The 16,850-nt window shown below is 39.3% G+C and overlaps 3 protein-coding genes across 5 annotated transcripts in view; 1 reads left to right on the forward strand and 2 right to left on the reverse strand.

Moving 5' to 3' along the window:
* hcn5 (hyperpolarization activated cyclic nucleotide-gated potassium channel 5) overlaps positions 1–11,446 on the forward strand; it is a 65,161-nt gene extending 53,715 nt beyond the window's left edge. The window contains exons 10-14 of the transcript XR_009802941.1: positions 4,602–5,789; positions 5,869–6,367; positions 6,442–6,762; positions 6,836–6,957; positions 9,458–11,446. The gene's annotated coding sequence lies outside the window, so the exon portion shown is untranslated. The remainder of the gene's footprint in view (positions 1–4,601; positions 5,790–5,868; positions 6,368–6,441; positions 6,763–6,835; positions 6,958–9,457) is intronic.
* Positions 4,978–5,466, reverse strand: LOC133537844 (complement C1q tumor necrosis factor-related protein 4-like). The gene is made up of 2 exons (XM_061878915.1): positions 5,319–5,466; positions 4,978–5,252 (listed from the first exon to the last, which is right to left on the reverse strand). Exons 1-2 carry the CDS (start codon positions 5,464–5,466, stop codon positions 4,978–4,980), a joined length of 423 nt encoding a protein of 140 aa, XP_061734899.1.
* LOC133538181 (reticulocyte-binding protein homolog 2a-like) lies at positions 5,382–13,915 on the reverse strand. 3 transcript variants are annotated; one of them, XM_061879552.1, is made up of 11 exons: positions 13,724–13,910; positions 10,809–11,013; positions 9,822–9,957; positions 7,133–7,331; positions 6,995–7,030; positions 6,810–6,935; positions 6,658–6,720; positions 6,416–6,574; positions 6,042–6,350; positions 5,843–5,965; positions 5,384–5,767 (listed from the first exon to the last, which is right to left on the reverse strand). In XM_061879552.1, exons 4-11 carry the CDS (start codon positions 7,304–7,306, stop codon positions 5,501–5,503), a joined length of 1,257 nt encoding a protein of 418 aa, XP_061735536.1. In that variant the 5' UTR covers positions 7,307–7,331; positions 9,822–9,957; positions 10,809–11,013; positions 13,724–13,910; the 3' UTR covers positions 5,384–5,500. The 3 variants fall into 3 exon arrangements, with proteins under 3 accessions (XP_061735534.1, XP_061735535.1, XP_061735536.1); XM_061879550.1 differs by having other exon boundaries at positions 5,382–5,767; positions 6,995–7,331; positions 13,724–13,915; XM_061879551.1 differs by lacking the exons at positions 9,822–9,957; positions 10,809–11,013; positions 13,724–13,910 and having other exon boundaries at positions 5,382–5,767; positions 6,995–7,351.
* Between the last annotated feature and the right edge of the window lie 2,935 nt (positions 13,916–16,850).

The following is a 16,850-nucleotide window of genomic DNA, read 5'->3' on the forward strand; positions in this document are numbered from 1 at the left end:
CTGTTTGAAGGGATGGTAGTATTCAAACCAGATGAAGCGGTCGCTGACGTCACACCCTCCACGTGTGTGTGAGCATGACTTCTACTGTGCTGATCCCAATTCTGGCTCGCCATCTTCAATTTGCAGTCACATAAACAAACAAAAACAACCCGCATAGAGCAGTATTTGATATATTTTTGTGTCAATATTCTCTATGCATTTGAAATACCGACTTAAAGTAGTTTGTCGTTATTGTCCTGGTAACAGTTCGAGATGCTATCTCAGTAGAAGCATTTAAGTCTCATCTTAAAACTCATTTGTATACTCTAGCCTTTATATAGACATCTTTTTTTAGACCAATTGATCTGCCGTTTTTTTTTTTCTTTTTCTCCTATGTCCCCCTCGCCCTTGTGGAGGGGGTACGAAAGTACTAGCTGTCCAGAGTCGGGACCCAGGATTTACCGCTCGTCCAGAGTCGGGACCCAGGATGGATCGCTTGCCAGCGTATCGGTTGGGGACATCTCTGCTGATCCGCCTCCGCTTGGGATGGTTTCCTGCTGGGTCCACTTTGGACGGGACTCTCGCTACTATAATGGATCCACTTTGGACTGACTCTCACGGTTATGTTAGATCCACTATGGATTGGACTCTCAGAATATCATGTTAGATCCGCTCGACATCCATTGCACTCGGTCCCCTGGGGGGTTGCCCACATATGCGGTCCTCTCCAAGGTTTCTCAGAGACAGTGTCACAGACGTCCCACTGGGGTGAGTTTTTCCTTGCCCTTATGTGAGCCCTACCGAGGATGTCGTTTGTGCAGCCCTTTGAGACACTTGTGATTTAGGGCTATATAAATAAAAATTGATTGATTTCTCCATCATACGACATGAATTGACAAGAGTAAAAACAACCACCTATACATAAATATGGAAATACAAAAATGGCTTCCTTTAGTTCTTTGTACAGCAAATTCTTCAACATAACAATGGTTAGTTTAGCACTGAAATGCTGATATATAATAGCTGTATGTAAAGACATATTACATTCACTACACCTCCAATTTGTTTTATTCACACAACCGAGCATTCCTGTCATTTTTAAAAGAGTAAACAATTATCCACTTAGCTGGGATTAGCATGCTAGGCTAACAAGCTAATTACATTTGACTCACCGGCGTTTCACTCGACAAAAGCACACGACCAACAGACGTGACGTTCAGTAAGGCAGTCTTTCGTTGAGGTGGGAAGCCTTAAAGACTAAGCACTTGAACCAAAGTGAAGTTTCCAAAACATTTTGCACATTAATTGGCCCTAGAAAAACGCCTGCTTTGTGTCAACTTGCAATAGAAGTGAATGGACACGGCAACAGTGTATGCGTGCGCACCCTGCTGTTGGAAATGAGAATTACATGCAGGTTGTGCAACTTCAAATGATGCGTTGCAGTTTAATCTTCTGATAATATTAGTAAAACTAATGTGTTACACTTGTAATCCAAACAGTCAGCTGGTAATTACAATGTATATCTAAATCCAAACAGTCAGCTGGTACAAGAATGTATTCATGTGTGTACAGTTAATTCTTGTAGTGTCTTGAGACAGTGAATCGTGGAAATAATTTATAAAGCACTTTTTGTACATAAAATAAATGTAACACAAAAAGTGAAGTTTAATTTTATATTTTCCAGCAAAAAAACATTTATTGCAGGATTCAGCAAGGAAGATATAATACTGCAAAAACAAGACAGTACTTGTCAAATATATGATAAAATGTTTCTGTTACAACTAATTAGCCCTGAAAAGGACAACATGTTTGGTAGGAAGAGTTCCAAATGGTCATTGTGTTTTAATAGTAGTAATACAGCAAAAATGTAATTAGCAAACAATGTCAATTATTAACACAGCCAACATGTAATTAGCAAACTAAGTCAGTCATTTAACACTGGCAACATGTAATTAGCAAATTAAGTCAGTTTTTAACACTGCTAAAATGTATAATTAGCAATTAGCAAAAAAGTCAACAGGAATTAGAAAAACAAAGTCAAATCTTACAGCAAACAAAGGAAAACAGCAAATAGCAAAGTAAAACAGTAATTAGACAACTGAATCAAACAGTAATTCGCAAAAATAATCAACGTCATCGCAAATCACAAGTAGCACGAAGTCAAACAGTAATTAGCCAACAACGCCAAACAGTAATTAGCAAACAATGTCAAACAGTAATTAGCAAACAACGTCAAGTAGTATATTTAGTTAACAAATCAAGTACATTCTCAAACAATGTCAAACAGTAATTAGCAAGCACAGTCAAACAGTAATTTGCAAACAAAGTCAAGTAGTAACAAGCTAACAAAGCCATTAGCAAAGTCACAGTATTAGCAAACACAGACCAAGTAAAAACAGTAATTTTAGACAGTCAAACCGTTATCAGCAATACAAAGTCAAACAGTAATTCACAAACCGAGTCAAACAGTAATTACCAAACAAAGTTAAACAGTAATTAGCAAACACTGTCCAACAGTAATTAGCTTAACATCCATCATTTTCTACCTTCCGCCTGAATAATTAGCTAACAAAGTAGTAATTAGCAAAGAAAGTCAAGTAGTATTTAGCAAACAATGTCATTAGCAAACAAAGTCAAACAGTATTCAGTAAACAATGTTAGGTAGTAATTAGCTAACAATGTCAAATAGTAAATAGTAAAACAAAATCAAACAGTAATTAGCAAACAAAGTCAAACAGTAATTAGCAGATAAAGAGTCAAAAAGTTATTACCAAAAGTCAGTTATTAGCAAAACAAGTCAAACTGTTTATTAGCAAACAGTCAAGTAGTAATTAGCGAACAAAGTCAAACAGTAATTAGTATACACAATCAAACTAACTACAAAACAAAATTAAACTGTAATTAGCAAAAAGTCAAGTAGTAATTAGCAAACAATGTCAAACAGTAATTAAAAACAACGTCAAGTAGTATTTAGCAAACAAAATAAAGTCATTCATTCACAAACAATGTCAAACAGTAATTAGCAAACAAAGTCAAGTAGTAATAAGCTAACAAAGCTATTAGCAAAGTCACAGTATTAGCAAACACAGACCAAGTAAAAACAGTATTTTTGGACACACCGTTATTAGCAATAAAAAGTCAAACAGTAATTCACAAACGGAGTCAAACAGTAATTACCAAACAAAGTCAAACAGTAATTAGCAAACAGTCAAACAGTAATTAGCCAACATCCATCATTTTTTACCTTCAGCCTGAATGATTAGCCAACAAAGTCAAACAGTGATTAGCAAGCAGAGTCAAACAGTATTCCGTAAACAATGTCAAGTAGTAATTAACAAACAATGTCAAATAGTAATTAGCAAACAAGAGTCAAACAGTAATCACCAAAAAAGTAAGTTATTAGCAAAACAAGTCAAACTGTAATTAGCAAACAGCAAACAAAGTCACAGTATTTAGTAAACAAAATCAAACTACTTACAAAACAAAATTAAACTGTAATTAGCAAACAGTCAAGTAGTAATTAGCAAAAAAAAGTCAAACAGTAATTAGCAAACAAAGTCAAACAGTAATAAGCAAGCAAAATCAAGTACTAATTAGCTAACAAAGTCAAGTAGTAATAAGAAAACAAAGTCAAACAGTAATTAGCAAATAGCAAAGTCAAACAGTAATTAGCAAGCAAAGTCAAACAGTAATTAGCAGCTAATAATGTAAAATAGCAATTAGCAAGCAAAGTCAAACAGTAACTTGCAAACAAAGTCAAACAGTAATTAGCAACAAAGTCAAGTAGTAATTAGCTAAGAAAGTCAAACAATAATTAGCAAAGTAAAAAAGCAATTAGCAAACACAGACAAAGTCAAACAGTAATTAACAAAGTCAAACAGTAATTAACAAAGTCAAACAGTAATTAACAAAGTCAAAAAACAATTAACAAAGTCCGGTAGTAATTAGCAGTCACACAGTTATTAGCAAAAAAGTCAAAACGGAATTAGCAAACAAAGTAGTAATTAGAAAACAAAGTCAAGTAGTAATTAGAAAACAAAGTCAAACCTTAATTAGCAAACAAAGTAGTAATTAACAAAGTCAATTAGCAAACAAAGTTTAGTAATTAGTCACAGTAATTAGCAAAGTCTAGTAATTAGCAACCAAATTCAAACTGTAATAGCAAACAAACCAAGTTGTAAATAGCAATGAAAGCAAAACTAATTAGCACATTCAAACGGTAATGAACAGTATTTGACATGTAATTAGGACAGACAGCTTGCCGTCCTTCACTCGCTACATGCCCTCCTCCCATTTTTTTGCATCATACCTTGTTCTTATTGAACAAACTTGTAACAATCACTAATAAAGTCAAGGAAGGGGATGTGAGTGCAGAGCAGAAAAGCAACTCAGCAGGGGTCCAACAGGGCTGCTCTCGCTGACAGCGGCCACTTGCAGGTTTTTTTATTTTATTTTCCAAGATGGCACCGCTGTGGTGGCTGCTGGCAGCAGGAGTTATGTTCTTGAGACTTCCTCTTGTTTTCGTGTGTTTTTTGCCTTTTAATTGGGGCTCTTTCTGGACTGTGCAACAACTTTTGGATCTGCCTCGGGGGAGCCATTTGTCCTTGGTCTTGTTTGCACAGGAGCGGACGAAAGAGACGGACCTGCGGCCCAAGCACTGATGGATGAGCTTCATGGAGTCCTGAATAGATAAGCATGTATGCGGACCGGACATTTGTTGGGTCTGTTCCTATCTCTGGCCATGTTGTTGTTTGTCATTGTTTACTTTTGTACCAATCTGTAGAAATGGCACAGCTGGTTGCATTAACTCAGTGTATTTTTAATGTCATTTGTGTTCTTAAATATTTTCATCTTGTCTTGTGTTTTTACCTCTGTTGGTCCACCCTATCCAGTCCAGCCTGTAGGATACATGGAAGATAGGTCATCCCTCCAATATCCATCCGATACTGCCCTTAAATCGATATTACTGATATGAGGATCAATGCACGCACCTGTTGTTTACATGCGCTTGATGAGAAAGACGCTGAAGGTGGTGCGTATACAAGTGGTGAGGATGGTGTGACCATTCTCCAAGAAAACCCGAAGGTCGTCTCCCACCTCCATTTCCACCACAATGCTGTTGGTAATCCTGCTGTTACCGTTATTGTCGTCAAACACACATATCAGCTTGTCATGGTTGTTCTTCGTCACCCATGCCCCCATATTATAATTATAACATTTTCCACAGGTGAAGGTGACAAAGTAGAGGCCCTTGATGGGGACTTTGAAAATGCCTGCAGGAGGACCATCATGCAATTTGTTAGTAGAATGTCAAGAAATGCTGTGAAGTGACATCATACCTGTGCTGTCATCATAGCCACCACCCACGTTGATCACCATCTTATTGTAGACCAGTATTTGATCCCCATTGCTGGCCTTAGTGGTACCAGCTCTTCCTTCCAGCCCCGCTGAGAACACCACCACGGCGTTGGCTGTGGGGTGACACATGTAGTTTCAGGACATAGGTCAACTTTATTCTTCTTCACTTACCTTCTTCTGCTGCGTTCTTGTCCAGACGTTCCTCCAGAGTCTTCACCATTTCGACAAGTGGCGTGAGAAAATGATCAGGATCTAATACTTTGACCAAGTTCTCCATTTCCAATTTGTTGTGTGCAGCTTCTGCAATCTGATTGGCCAAACATTCTTGCAGACTCTTCATCTTGTCCAAACGTTCTTCTTCCAGGGTCTTCATTTTGTCCTGACGTTCCTCTTCTAGGGTTTTCATCTTGTCCAGACGTTCTTCTAGACTCTTTACCATGTCGACAAGTGACGTAAGAAAATGATCAGGATCTAAAACTTCAACCAAGTTTAAAAATGTGTTTACCTCCATTCCCTTTTTGTTGTGTGCAGCTTCTGCAATCTGATTGGCCAAACAGTCTTCCAGGTTCTTCATCTTGTCTTGGCGTTCTTCAAGGGTTTTCATCATTTCCAGACATTTTTCCAGAGTCTTCACCATGTCGACAAATGACATGAGTGTTTTACAAAAGGAGATCAGGGCCTAAGACTTTATATAATGTTTTTACCTCAATTTCCTTTTTGTTTTTTGCACTTTCTGCAATCTGATTGTCGAGACGGTCTTCCAGAGTTTTAATCTTCTCTAGATGTTCTTTTTCCAGAGTCTTCATCGTGTCCAGACGTTCTTTTTCCAGAGTCTCCATCGTGTCCAGACGTTCTTCCAGATTCTTCATTTTTTCCAGATGTTCTTCCAGAGTCTTAATTTTGTCCAGGCGGTCTTCCAGAGTCTTAATTTTGTCCAGGCGGTCTTCTTCCAGAGTCTTCATTTTGTCCAGCCGTTCATCTTCAAGAGTTTTGTCCAGACGTTCTTTCAGAGTCTTTGTCGACAAATTATGTGAGTTTTGAAGAAATCAGGATCTCTAACTCAGAATTTTTTTTTTACCTCAATTTCCTTTTTGTTGTTTGCAGCTTCTGCAATCTGATTGTCTAGACGTCCTTCCAGAGTCTTTATCTTGTCCAGACGTTCGTCCTCCAGAGTTTTAATCGTGTCGAGACGTTCTTTTTCCAAGGTTTTCAATGTGTCCAGATGGTTTTCCAGAGTCTTCACCATGCCGACAAATGACATGAGTTTTAAGAGAAAACAATTATGGTCGAAGGTAATCAAGTGTAAAAAAATGTTTTTACCTCAATTTCCTTTTTGTTTTTTGCAGTTTCTGCAATCTGGTTGTCCAGACGGCCTTCCAGAGTCTTCATGTCGACAAATTACGTGGGTTTTTGAAAGAGAAAGAGGTCAGGGTCTAGCCCTACAACCAAGTGTATACTTTTGTTTTTTTTACCCTAATTTCCTTTTTGTTGTTTGCAGCTTCTGCAATTTGATTGTCCAGGCAGTCTTTCAGGGACTTCATCTTGTGCAAATGCTCTTTTTCCTGGGACTTCATCATATCCACAAGTGATCTGAGTGACTATACAACAAAAAATCAGGGTGTAAGTCTTTAACCAAGTGTAAAAATGTGTTTTTTACCTCAATTTCCTTCATGTTGTCTGTAGCCAGTCTATGCTGTAGGAGAAAAAGTTGTGTCAACTTGACCCAGTGTTCAACATTTATGTATACAAATGAGGTGGGAAAGAGTAGTTTTACATAAAAAGAGAGTAGTTTTACGTAATAAGAAGGTAAGTATATCTGCATCCAAGACGGGATGATGCTGCCATCCGACATTATAGTGAAGATGATTCTAACAATGTGGATCATGATGAGGAAGGTAATGATGGAGATGGTTCCAACGATGAAGGGCGAGTGGGTGGAGGTCATATCGACTAAATTATTGAGCTCCATGGTTCAACCTCTTCTGTGATCTGGCCTGAAAATTAAAAACATACTCAATAAAACCATAAGCAAATGAGAAACTCTCCGTAAGAACAGTAACAAACAAAAAAGCTCCTCGTCATTGCTGTGTAACTTACCAGAATTATAAATATAAAAGCATGTTATTTGACCAGGGGTCTGGTTCTTTAGAGGTGTTTAGGGGCCCGTTGAAAGTAAGGGTGTCTCAATACAACTTTTCAGCTACCAATGCCCCACCGATATTGTAGCCTTTAGCACTAACAGACACCGATATCAATCTGATGTGGGTTTAGATCAAGCACAACACAACATCAAGACATCAGCACAAATCATTATTTGTATGATTTATTTTGTGGTCAGGGTCTGTGCAGGTTTTAACAAGTCAAATTAAAGGCTTTTTACGAATAATTAATACACTCTTTAAATAAATATAACTTCCATCCAACCTTCCATCCATCTACTTCCGCTTATCTAAAATTGGGTCGCGGGGCAGCAGCTTAAGCAGAGATGCGCAGACTTCCCTCTCTATCTGCAAAAGTACTTCATCCAGCTCTTCCCGTGGGATCCCGAGGTGTTGCCAGGCCAGCTGGGTCTTTCCAGTCTTTCCACCGTGTCCTGGGTCTTCTCCGTGGTCTCCTACCAGTTGGATGCGCCCTAAACACCTCCCCACTCGCCAGCCCAATAAGAACGGGTACTGTGAACTGCTATTTGGTTCCAGTTTGGTGTTCAGGAACGGTCCCCCGGGTTAAACACCAACGTGCAGGCTCTGACAAACGGGGTAACATAGATTGCAACCCCAACCCGTCACCTCTCACTGCTGGCAATGCTAGAGTGGAAGAGAGACCAGCCCCTCTCGAGGGCACTAGTTCTAGAGCCTTTTCTGTGTGTCGAAATGAGACAGACTAAATCCATCCGAATCTTCTCCACCTCACGCATCAGCTCAAGCTCCTTCCCTTCCAGCAAGGTGACGTTCCACATCCCAAGAGCTAGTTTCTGTAGCCGAGGATTGGACCGCCCCCCAGCTCTCAGAGCATCCGACTTCTGTGGCCCCTCCTATGGGTGGGTGAGCCCATTGGAGGAGGGACCCATGTTGCCTCTTCGGGCTGTGCCGGCCGGGCTCCATGGGGGAAGGTTGTCACCATCAAGCCCCACCTCCAGGCCTTGCTCCAGAGGTGTGCCCAAGTGACATGATTCAGGGCGAGGGAAACCTTGGTCCTCGATTTTTTTTGTATTCATATATGTCTTTGCGCAGCTCTCTGTCTGCTCCCTCAACCAGGTTAGTAACAGCTCAGGCAGGAAATTAAATTAACTTAAAAAAAATAATATATTTTGTAAAATAAGTCAATATTATCATTCAACTTGGTAGCTTTGTCAGATGGTGAAAGTTAGGTGTCATCTGGTGTACTGATGACAGGTTCAAGTCCAGTGACAGATGAGAAGTCCGATCCACTGATGTGTGACAGGTCTAAGGTCAGTGATGTGTGTATGGTGATAGGTGGAACTGAAGTGGATCTAGGAACTGGGTGAAATCCGTGACAGATGGCGTGTTTGTGACATTTGCACACGTGTCGCGGCACATCCTCAATGACATCATTACACTCACCAACCAGAGGACTCAGAAGCACTTCAAAGCCGAGAGACTCGTCGTTCCAAGATCTCGTTTCTAACCCAAAATATGAAAAAATGTACTACTTCTCTCAAACAAAACCTGAAACCTCCCTCTCCTAGGACCTGTTTTGTCATAGGAGGCCCTACCTGTGGACATAGGTCCTAAGACCATTGAGACATGCAAACTCTTCCACCACCAAAAGCTCAGGGAGATTAACTTAAACAATTGAATATATTTTGTAAAATAATTCAATATTATCATTGAGCTTGGGAGCTTTGTCAGATGGTGAAAGTTAGAGGGTGGCAGGTGTGCTCACTTGGTGTACCAACAACCGAGTCCGGTGACGGATGACAGGTTCAAGTCCAGTGACGGATGACAGGTCTGTGTCCAGTGACGGATGAGGAGACCGATCCTCCAGTGATGGGTGACAGGTCTATATTCAGTGATGTGTGTGTATGGTGATAGGTAGAACTGAACTGGATTTAGGACCTGGGGTAAATCAGTGACGGACGCTGTGTTTGTGACATTTGCAGAGTGTCGCGGCACGTCCTCTATGACATCATAACACCCCCCAAAGGACTCAGACGCACCTCAAAGTCAAGAGACTCATCGTCCCAAGATCTTTCCAACATGAAATATGACAAACTCTACTACTTCCCTCATAAACAAAACATGAAACCTCCCTCACCTAGGACCTGTTTGTCATGGGAGGTCCTACCAGGGGACATAGCTCCTAAGACCATTGAGACATGCAAACTCCACCACGATCAGGTAACAGCTCAGGGAGATTAAATTTACTTAAAAAATTGAATATATTTTGTAAAATAAGTCAATAGTATCATTGAACTTGGGAGCTTTGTGAGATGGTGAAAGTTGGAGGGTGTCAGGTGTGCTCACCTGGTGTACTGATGACCGAGTCCAGTGACAGATGACAGGTTCAAGCCCAAGGATGGATGTGAAGTCCGATCCAGTGATGGGTGACAGGTCTAAGTTCAGTGATGGTGGATAGGTGGAACTGAACTTGATCTAGGCCCTGGAGCACATCAGTAACAGACAGGTGAGGTAGTGGTGCAGGTGTGGAGAGATCGGCATGCTGCAAGCCAAATGCCAGGTTGGCAGACGACGTGCAGCACACCGAGTTTATGACATTTGCACACGTGTCGCGGCACGTCCTCTATGACATCAATAAACCCCCCCCCAACCAAAGGACTCAGACGCACTTCGAAGACGAGAGACACTCATCATACCAAGATGACAAAATGCACTACTTCTCTCATGAACAAAACCTTGAAAAGATCAAATTGTCTGTATTTAAAACATGTAATTATAGTTATTGTAATGCACACATCACAATATTAATATTATCTATATTTACCAGTACTCTATAGCACATAAACCTTTGTGACTTGTAATAAATGTACAAGCTGCTTTTATACCCAATCATGGCACCCAACTGTTCCCAATTAACCTGCACACCTGTGGGATGTTCTAAATAAGTGTTTGATGAGCATTCCTCAACTTTATCAGTATTTATTGCCACCTTTCCCAACTTTTTGTCACGTGTTGCTGGCATCAAATTCTAAAGATAATGATTATTTGCAAAAAAATTTTTTTTTTATCAGTTTGGACATCAAATATGTTGTCTTAGTAGCATATTCAACTGAATATGGGTTGAAAAGGATTTCCCAACACCTATGGAAACGGGGTTTGTACATTTATGGTCATTTGATCAAAGCGTTACAAAACTAGAAAGTCCAATGTTTTCAGAAATTAAAGAAATGTAAATCACTGTTTGATAACCAGGTGCCACAACTCATATTTAACAAGCTGAGAACATTCTTCAGCTTCTTTGCAAAGCGTCGAAAAGGACAACTGTTGTCTTACCAAAGCCAATTGACCAAAAGCCGGACCGGACTCAGCCAGACCTCGGACAAAATAAAGACTCTGGAGGAGTGTTGGGGACAACTTGAGGAAGTAGCTGAGATGTTCCCGAGGAGGCCAATCTCTCCTCCCCCGCCCCGCATCACGAGTCAGCATCGTCCTCCGATCAGAGGCCTTTATACTCCGCACATCCTTGTCATGAAAGGACCTGGAGTGACATCACACACGAGACACGTCAAGTTGTGAGCTTCGCCATGGAGAGAAGCGAACGCTTTGTTACGCCGTCATCTGCTCGTGTGTCAATACGTTTATGACCTATGAAACATATCTATGTGAGAAATACCAAGAAATGATGCAACAATAACAAATAAGGACACTTTATTCACACAAATCTATGAAGTCAGGACTATCAAAGCATATTTCTATTTCTTTATATAAAAATAAATAATTGCATCTTTGTGCCATATTTTTATTTCTGACAGTCATTTATTTTCTTTTTAAATTTTAAATATTTTCTTCCACTGTCACTTTTGTTCCATAATTTAACATATTCGTGTATACATCATAGGATTGTGTTAATACCAATATTTTGGTACTGGTACCAAAATGTATTTCACTACTTTTCTGAATAAAGGGGACCACACATTTTTTTTATTTATGGCTTTATTTTTAACAAACAATCTTTGGGTACATTAGACATATGTTTCTTATTGCAATTTAGTCCTTAAATAAAATAGTGAACATACTAGACAACCTGTCTTTTATTAGTAAGTAAACAGAGGCTCCCAATTTAGCTGCTGGCATATGCAGTAACATATTGTATCATTTATCATTCTATCATTTTGTCAACATTTTAAAGGAAAAACTGTAAAAATTGATTATTAATCTACATGTTTATTTACTGTTAATATATGCTTGTTTTCAATTTCAACATGTTTTATCTACACTTCTGTTAAAATGTAATAATCGCTTATTCTTCTGTTGTTTGATACTTTGCATTAGTTTTGGAGGATACCACAAATTTAAGTATCGATCCGATACCAAGTAGTTACAGGATCATACATTGGTCATAATTTAAGAACTCATGTGTCCAGGGACGTATTTCCTGAGTTTATGAATATAATATGAATTTAAAAAAAATTAAAGGATTTTTTAACACTAAAAAATATTAATATAATCATTGTAGTAGCAACAAGATACGCTATTGTACTTGGTACCATTACCGTGGATGTCAGGTGTAGATCCACCCATGGCATTTGTTTATATTCAGGTGCACTACCTTTTGTTAGCGGTGACACCGGTGAACTATTGTATCCTCCTACAGTGTGTAGTGAAGCATGTTTAGCTATTCCTCATCCTCCAGTGATAATGCTACTTGTAAGACACTTTATTTGTCGCCATGGAGACAAGGATTAGTGATTTAGAAGACGCTAAAACACTGCCAACTGCGGATGGACGTTAGCCGCTAACTAGCTTGTGTTGCGTTTCACCAGTCTTCCTCTCAGGGAATTAAGTCACTGGTCAATCCCAAGTTCATTCAGATGACATATATGTTGAGTAAGAAGGACCATCAAGACAGAATAGGAATATTATCAAGTTAATCAAAAATCCCAATCTATGATTTTTTAACAATTTATTTGTGTGATACAGCTGTAAATAAGTATTTGAACACCTGTCTATCAGCTAGACTTCTGACCCTCAAAGACCTGTGTGAGGTCGTTAGCTGCATAAAGACACCTGTCCACCCCATACAATCAGTAAGACCCAAACATTCAACATTGCTAAGAGCAAATAGCTGTCCAAAGACACCAGAGACAAAATTGTACAACTCCACAAGGATGGAAAGGGCTACGGAGAAATTGCCAAGCAGCTTGGTGAAAAAAGGTCCACTGTTGGAGCAATCATTAGAAATGGAAGAAGCTAAACATGACGGTCAATCTCAACCGGAGTGGAGCCCCATGCAAGATATCACCTTGTGGGGTCTCAATGATGCTAAGAAAGGTGAGGAATCAGCCCAAGACTACATGGCAGGACTTGGTCATTGACCTGAAAAGAGCTGCGACCACTGTTTCCATGGTCACTGTAGGTAATACACTAAGACGTCATGGTTTGAAATCATGCATGGCACGGAAGGTTCCCCTGCTTAAACCAGCACATGTTAAGGCCCGTCTTAAGTTTTCCAATGACCCTTTGGATGATCCAGAGGAGTCCTGGGAGAAAGTTTTGTGGACAGATGAGACCAAAACTGACCTTTTTGGTAATAATTCCACAATGCTTGTTTGGAGGAAGAACAATGATGCGTACCATCCCAAGAACACCATCCCTACTGTGCAGCATGGAGGTGGTAGCATCATGCTTTGGGGGTGTTTTTCTGCTCATGGGACAGGACGACTGTACTGTATTAAGGAGAGGATGACTGCAGCCATGTTTTGTGAGATTTTGGCCAAAAACCTCCTTCCCTCAGTCAGATTATTGAAGATGAGTCGTGGTTGGATATTCCAACATGACAATGACCCAAAGCACACAGCCAGGAAAACCAAAAAGTGGCTTCGTAAGAACCATATCAAGGTTCCGGAGTGGCCTAGCCAGTCTCCAGACCTAAATCCAATTGAAAATCTTTGGAGGGAGCTGAAAGTCTGTTACTCAGCGACAACCCAGAAACCTGACTGATCTAGAAAAGATCTGTGTGGAGGAGTGGGCAAAAATCCTTCCTGCAGTCTGTTCAAACCTGGTGAAGAACTACAGGAAATGTTTGACCTGTGTAATTGCAAACAAAGGCTACTCTACCAAATATTAATGTTGGTTTTCAAATACATATTTTCAGCTTTATCACACAAATAAATTGTTAAAAAATCATAGATTGGGATTTCTGGATTTTTCTTTTTAGGTTATCTCTCATACAGTGGACATGCACCTACCGTGGAAATTTCAGGCCCCTCCATGATTTCTAAGTGGGAGAACTTGCAAAATAGCAGGGTGTTCAAATACTTATTTCCTTGACTGTACGTGCCAAAAAAACCCTCAGAATCCGAGCCTTGTTCCTCCTAGCGGACCACGGCGTGGACTCCGAGTCCTGCAGCCCTTATCTCAAAGTCCACAGAGAACTCAAACTGGAGTCGTGCGTCAGCAAGACGGTGCTTTTCTTATTGTTGCTTCCATATGGTACTCGCTGACGTCATCACAAGGTCGCATGACCCGCCAGCAGAATATTGCGGACATGACTTCATGTAGGAGTGTGTTATTGTTGTAAGAGTGTGTAATTGCAACAATAACAATGAGACATGTGACCATTGCGCTGCTTCCAGGAAGCAAGGTGTGCGCGCATGCGTGTTGTAATGAGTCATAAGCTGCAATAAAACAACTCAGATTCACCATGGATTGATTAACGTGGACCCGACTTAAACAAGTTGAAAAACTTATTCGTGTGTTACCATTTAGTGGTCAATTGTACGGAATATGTACTGTACTGTTCAATCTACTAATACAAGTCTCAATCAATCAATCAATCAATCAATCAATCATCTGCTTGACTCTTCGTGCGTCTGGAGCAGGCCTGGGCAATTATTAGATTTAAATAAAAAATTGTATCTGGGGGCCGGTATATCTATATTTAGGAACACAAATACAAAACCTCACAATGATGATTGAAAGCTAAAAATGTTATTATGAGAGACCGCCTTAAAAAACAACAGAATTTGACATTTTCTTACTGAATGAGACACCCAGAATGTACATGAAAATAAAGAATGTGGGATGTACAACATTAACTATGAAGGATAAAACACTGAATATTGACAACATATTTTACAATCAACCAAAAAACAACCAAAATGCGACAAACATTGTGAATTATATGAACGCAAAGGGTAAAAAAAAAAAAAACACCTACAATCTGAGATATCTCAAAGTGACCAAAGTAACTAATTAGATGACCATAGTAACTCATTAGATGACCATAGTAACTAGTATATAATACAGATTCCAAGCATTGAAAGACAGTATAGTTGAAGACTTACGATCATTGGAAAACATGAGTACACATCATAATGGCAGCAACACATTCCATCTTAAAGATCCCCAAAAAATATTTGGGAATGTCCGGCGGCCCAGATTGAAAAGCTCATCGGGCCGCATGTGGCCCCCGGGCCTTAATCAGGGGCGTCGCCAGACATATTTCACTGGGGCACATGCCCCACTGTTGATCAGCAGTGCCCCAGTAAAAATTTCACCAATAAAAAAAAACACTTCAGAGTTTTAAGTCTACATAACATAGACAACAGCGCACATACTACTTAGTATGGTAATTGATTGCTACTGTATTCACTCCACGTAACAATGAGCACATGGCTAATTAATATGGTAATTTATTCACATTTGGATCAGACTTCAGTTGAGAGAGAGAGAGAGAGACAGAGAATGAGAATCACTGCGTGAGGTAGGTAACGTTAGCCAACAACAATTTGTTAATTACATTATTTTGATTTTGATTTGACTCAAACTGTAACTCCTAGATGGATTTTAGAAAGTTATTCGCCCGCAGCAGGGAAGAAGTAGCAAGGAATGAGAGATGTAAGTGAAGTCCTAGCTAGCCATAGGCAACATCATTGTCTTAAGTTGATGCTAAGTTAGCTAACAATATTCCTTGTATCAAGACAAACATATTCATTTGCTGTACGAGCTGTCGGGGAATTTCCAATGAACATGAAACATAATGTTGGTTATTGTCTGCTTGTTCTGCTCAGGACCTCTGCATCAATGATGATTTGGAGTAAGCATGTGTGAGTTGAGTGCTTCTCAAATGGTTTATCTTTAGGAAGAAAAACATTTTTCCATATCAACAAGTCGTGAGCCAAATTTTTAAATCATTCAAGTTTATTTCACAGAAAAATTGCACAGTAGACATGTCTTGTTAATCGGTGTGACTTTGACTAAAATAATCTTGTTTTGTCACCAGAAAAATAGCTACAGCTAAAGCATCTGGTTTTGTTTCCAGAAAAAATAGTAACATTTCTATATTTGTTTTCAGAAAGATTGCTGAAAATATTGGGTTTCGTTGCCCCATTTAGATTTAAAAAAAAATACATTTCCATGTCTGTCCTGAGTCCTCCTCCAACTTGTTAGTCGGTTTGCCTTTTGCTAAAATACTCACTAATAGTCACTAGAAAAATGGCTAAAAATATCTGGTTTGGTTGCCACAATTTGATTTTTTTCTCCCTAAACTTTTTTTTTTCATGCACACATCTTACTGCGACTCACTGAAAATGACACACAATCCACTTTTATGTCACGACCCAGCAGTTGGGAACCACTAGTCAACTGTATAACAGTTACTGTAATATTTCCATGTCTGTCCAGAGTGATTGAGCACTTTGCAAAAATTAAAACGAGACATTACAGTTTACTTCTCAGAAAATGATTCCCTGAACAGACACACAACAGTTGTTCATTTATTCTACTACTGTGGCTTTATTGTTTTCTGTATATTTCATAGTTTTGTGTATCTGAAATAGGATTTGCCACATTGCCATAAATGGAAATTAAATAATATAAAAGTACCCAGAGATGTAGGGGTGCTTTATTTTTTGTTTTACTTTTGTAGATGTTAAATTTGCAGATGATTACTGCAATATATATTTCAAAAAGATTCATTGCTCTTCCTTTTTGCTTTTACCAGTAGCAGTTTAGAAGTCTGGAGTAAAAAAAGTGCACAAGTAGGTCAAATGCATAAATTAATTTCAGGTGGTTAATCAAAGATCCATACAGCATAATCTGATATGATTTCATAGTTTAAAGCACTATTTATGATTTTTTTATGATAAATAAGTGCTAAAAATGTTTTTGCTTGCGCGCTTTGCACGCTCGCATTAATTATTTGTGCCCCAGGTGTGCCCCAGTACAGTATTAGGTCTAGTGACGCCCCTGGCCTTAATTTGCCCAGGTCTGGTGTAGAGGCTGGCGTTGCCATGGTGATGAGGCTATCATGCAATATCTTCATTGTGCCCGTACTGGACCTCGTGGGCGTGTTTGATGCGAAGTCCACTCGCA

This window comes from Nerophis ophidion, linkage group LG19, assembly GCF_033978795.1.
Source record: "Nerophis ophidion isolate RoL-2023_Sa linkage group LG19, RoL_Noph_v1.0, whole genome shotgun sequence".
Classification (NCBI taxonomy): Eukaryota; Metazoa; Chordata; class Actinopteri; order Syngnathiformes; family Syngnathidae; genus Nerophis; species Nerophis ophidion.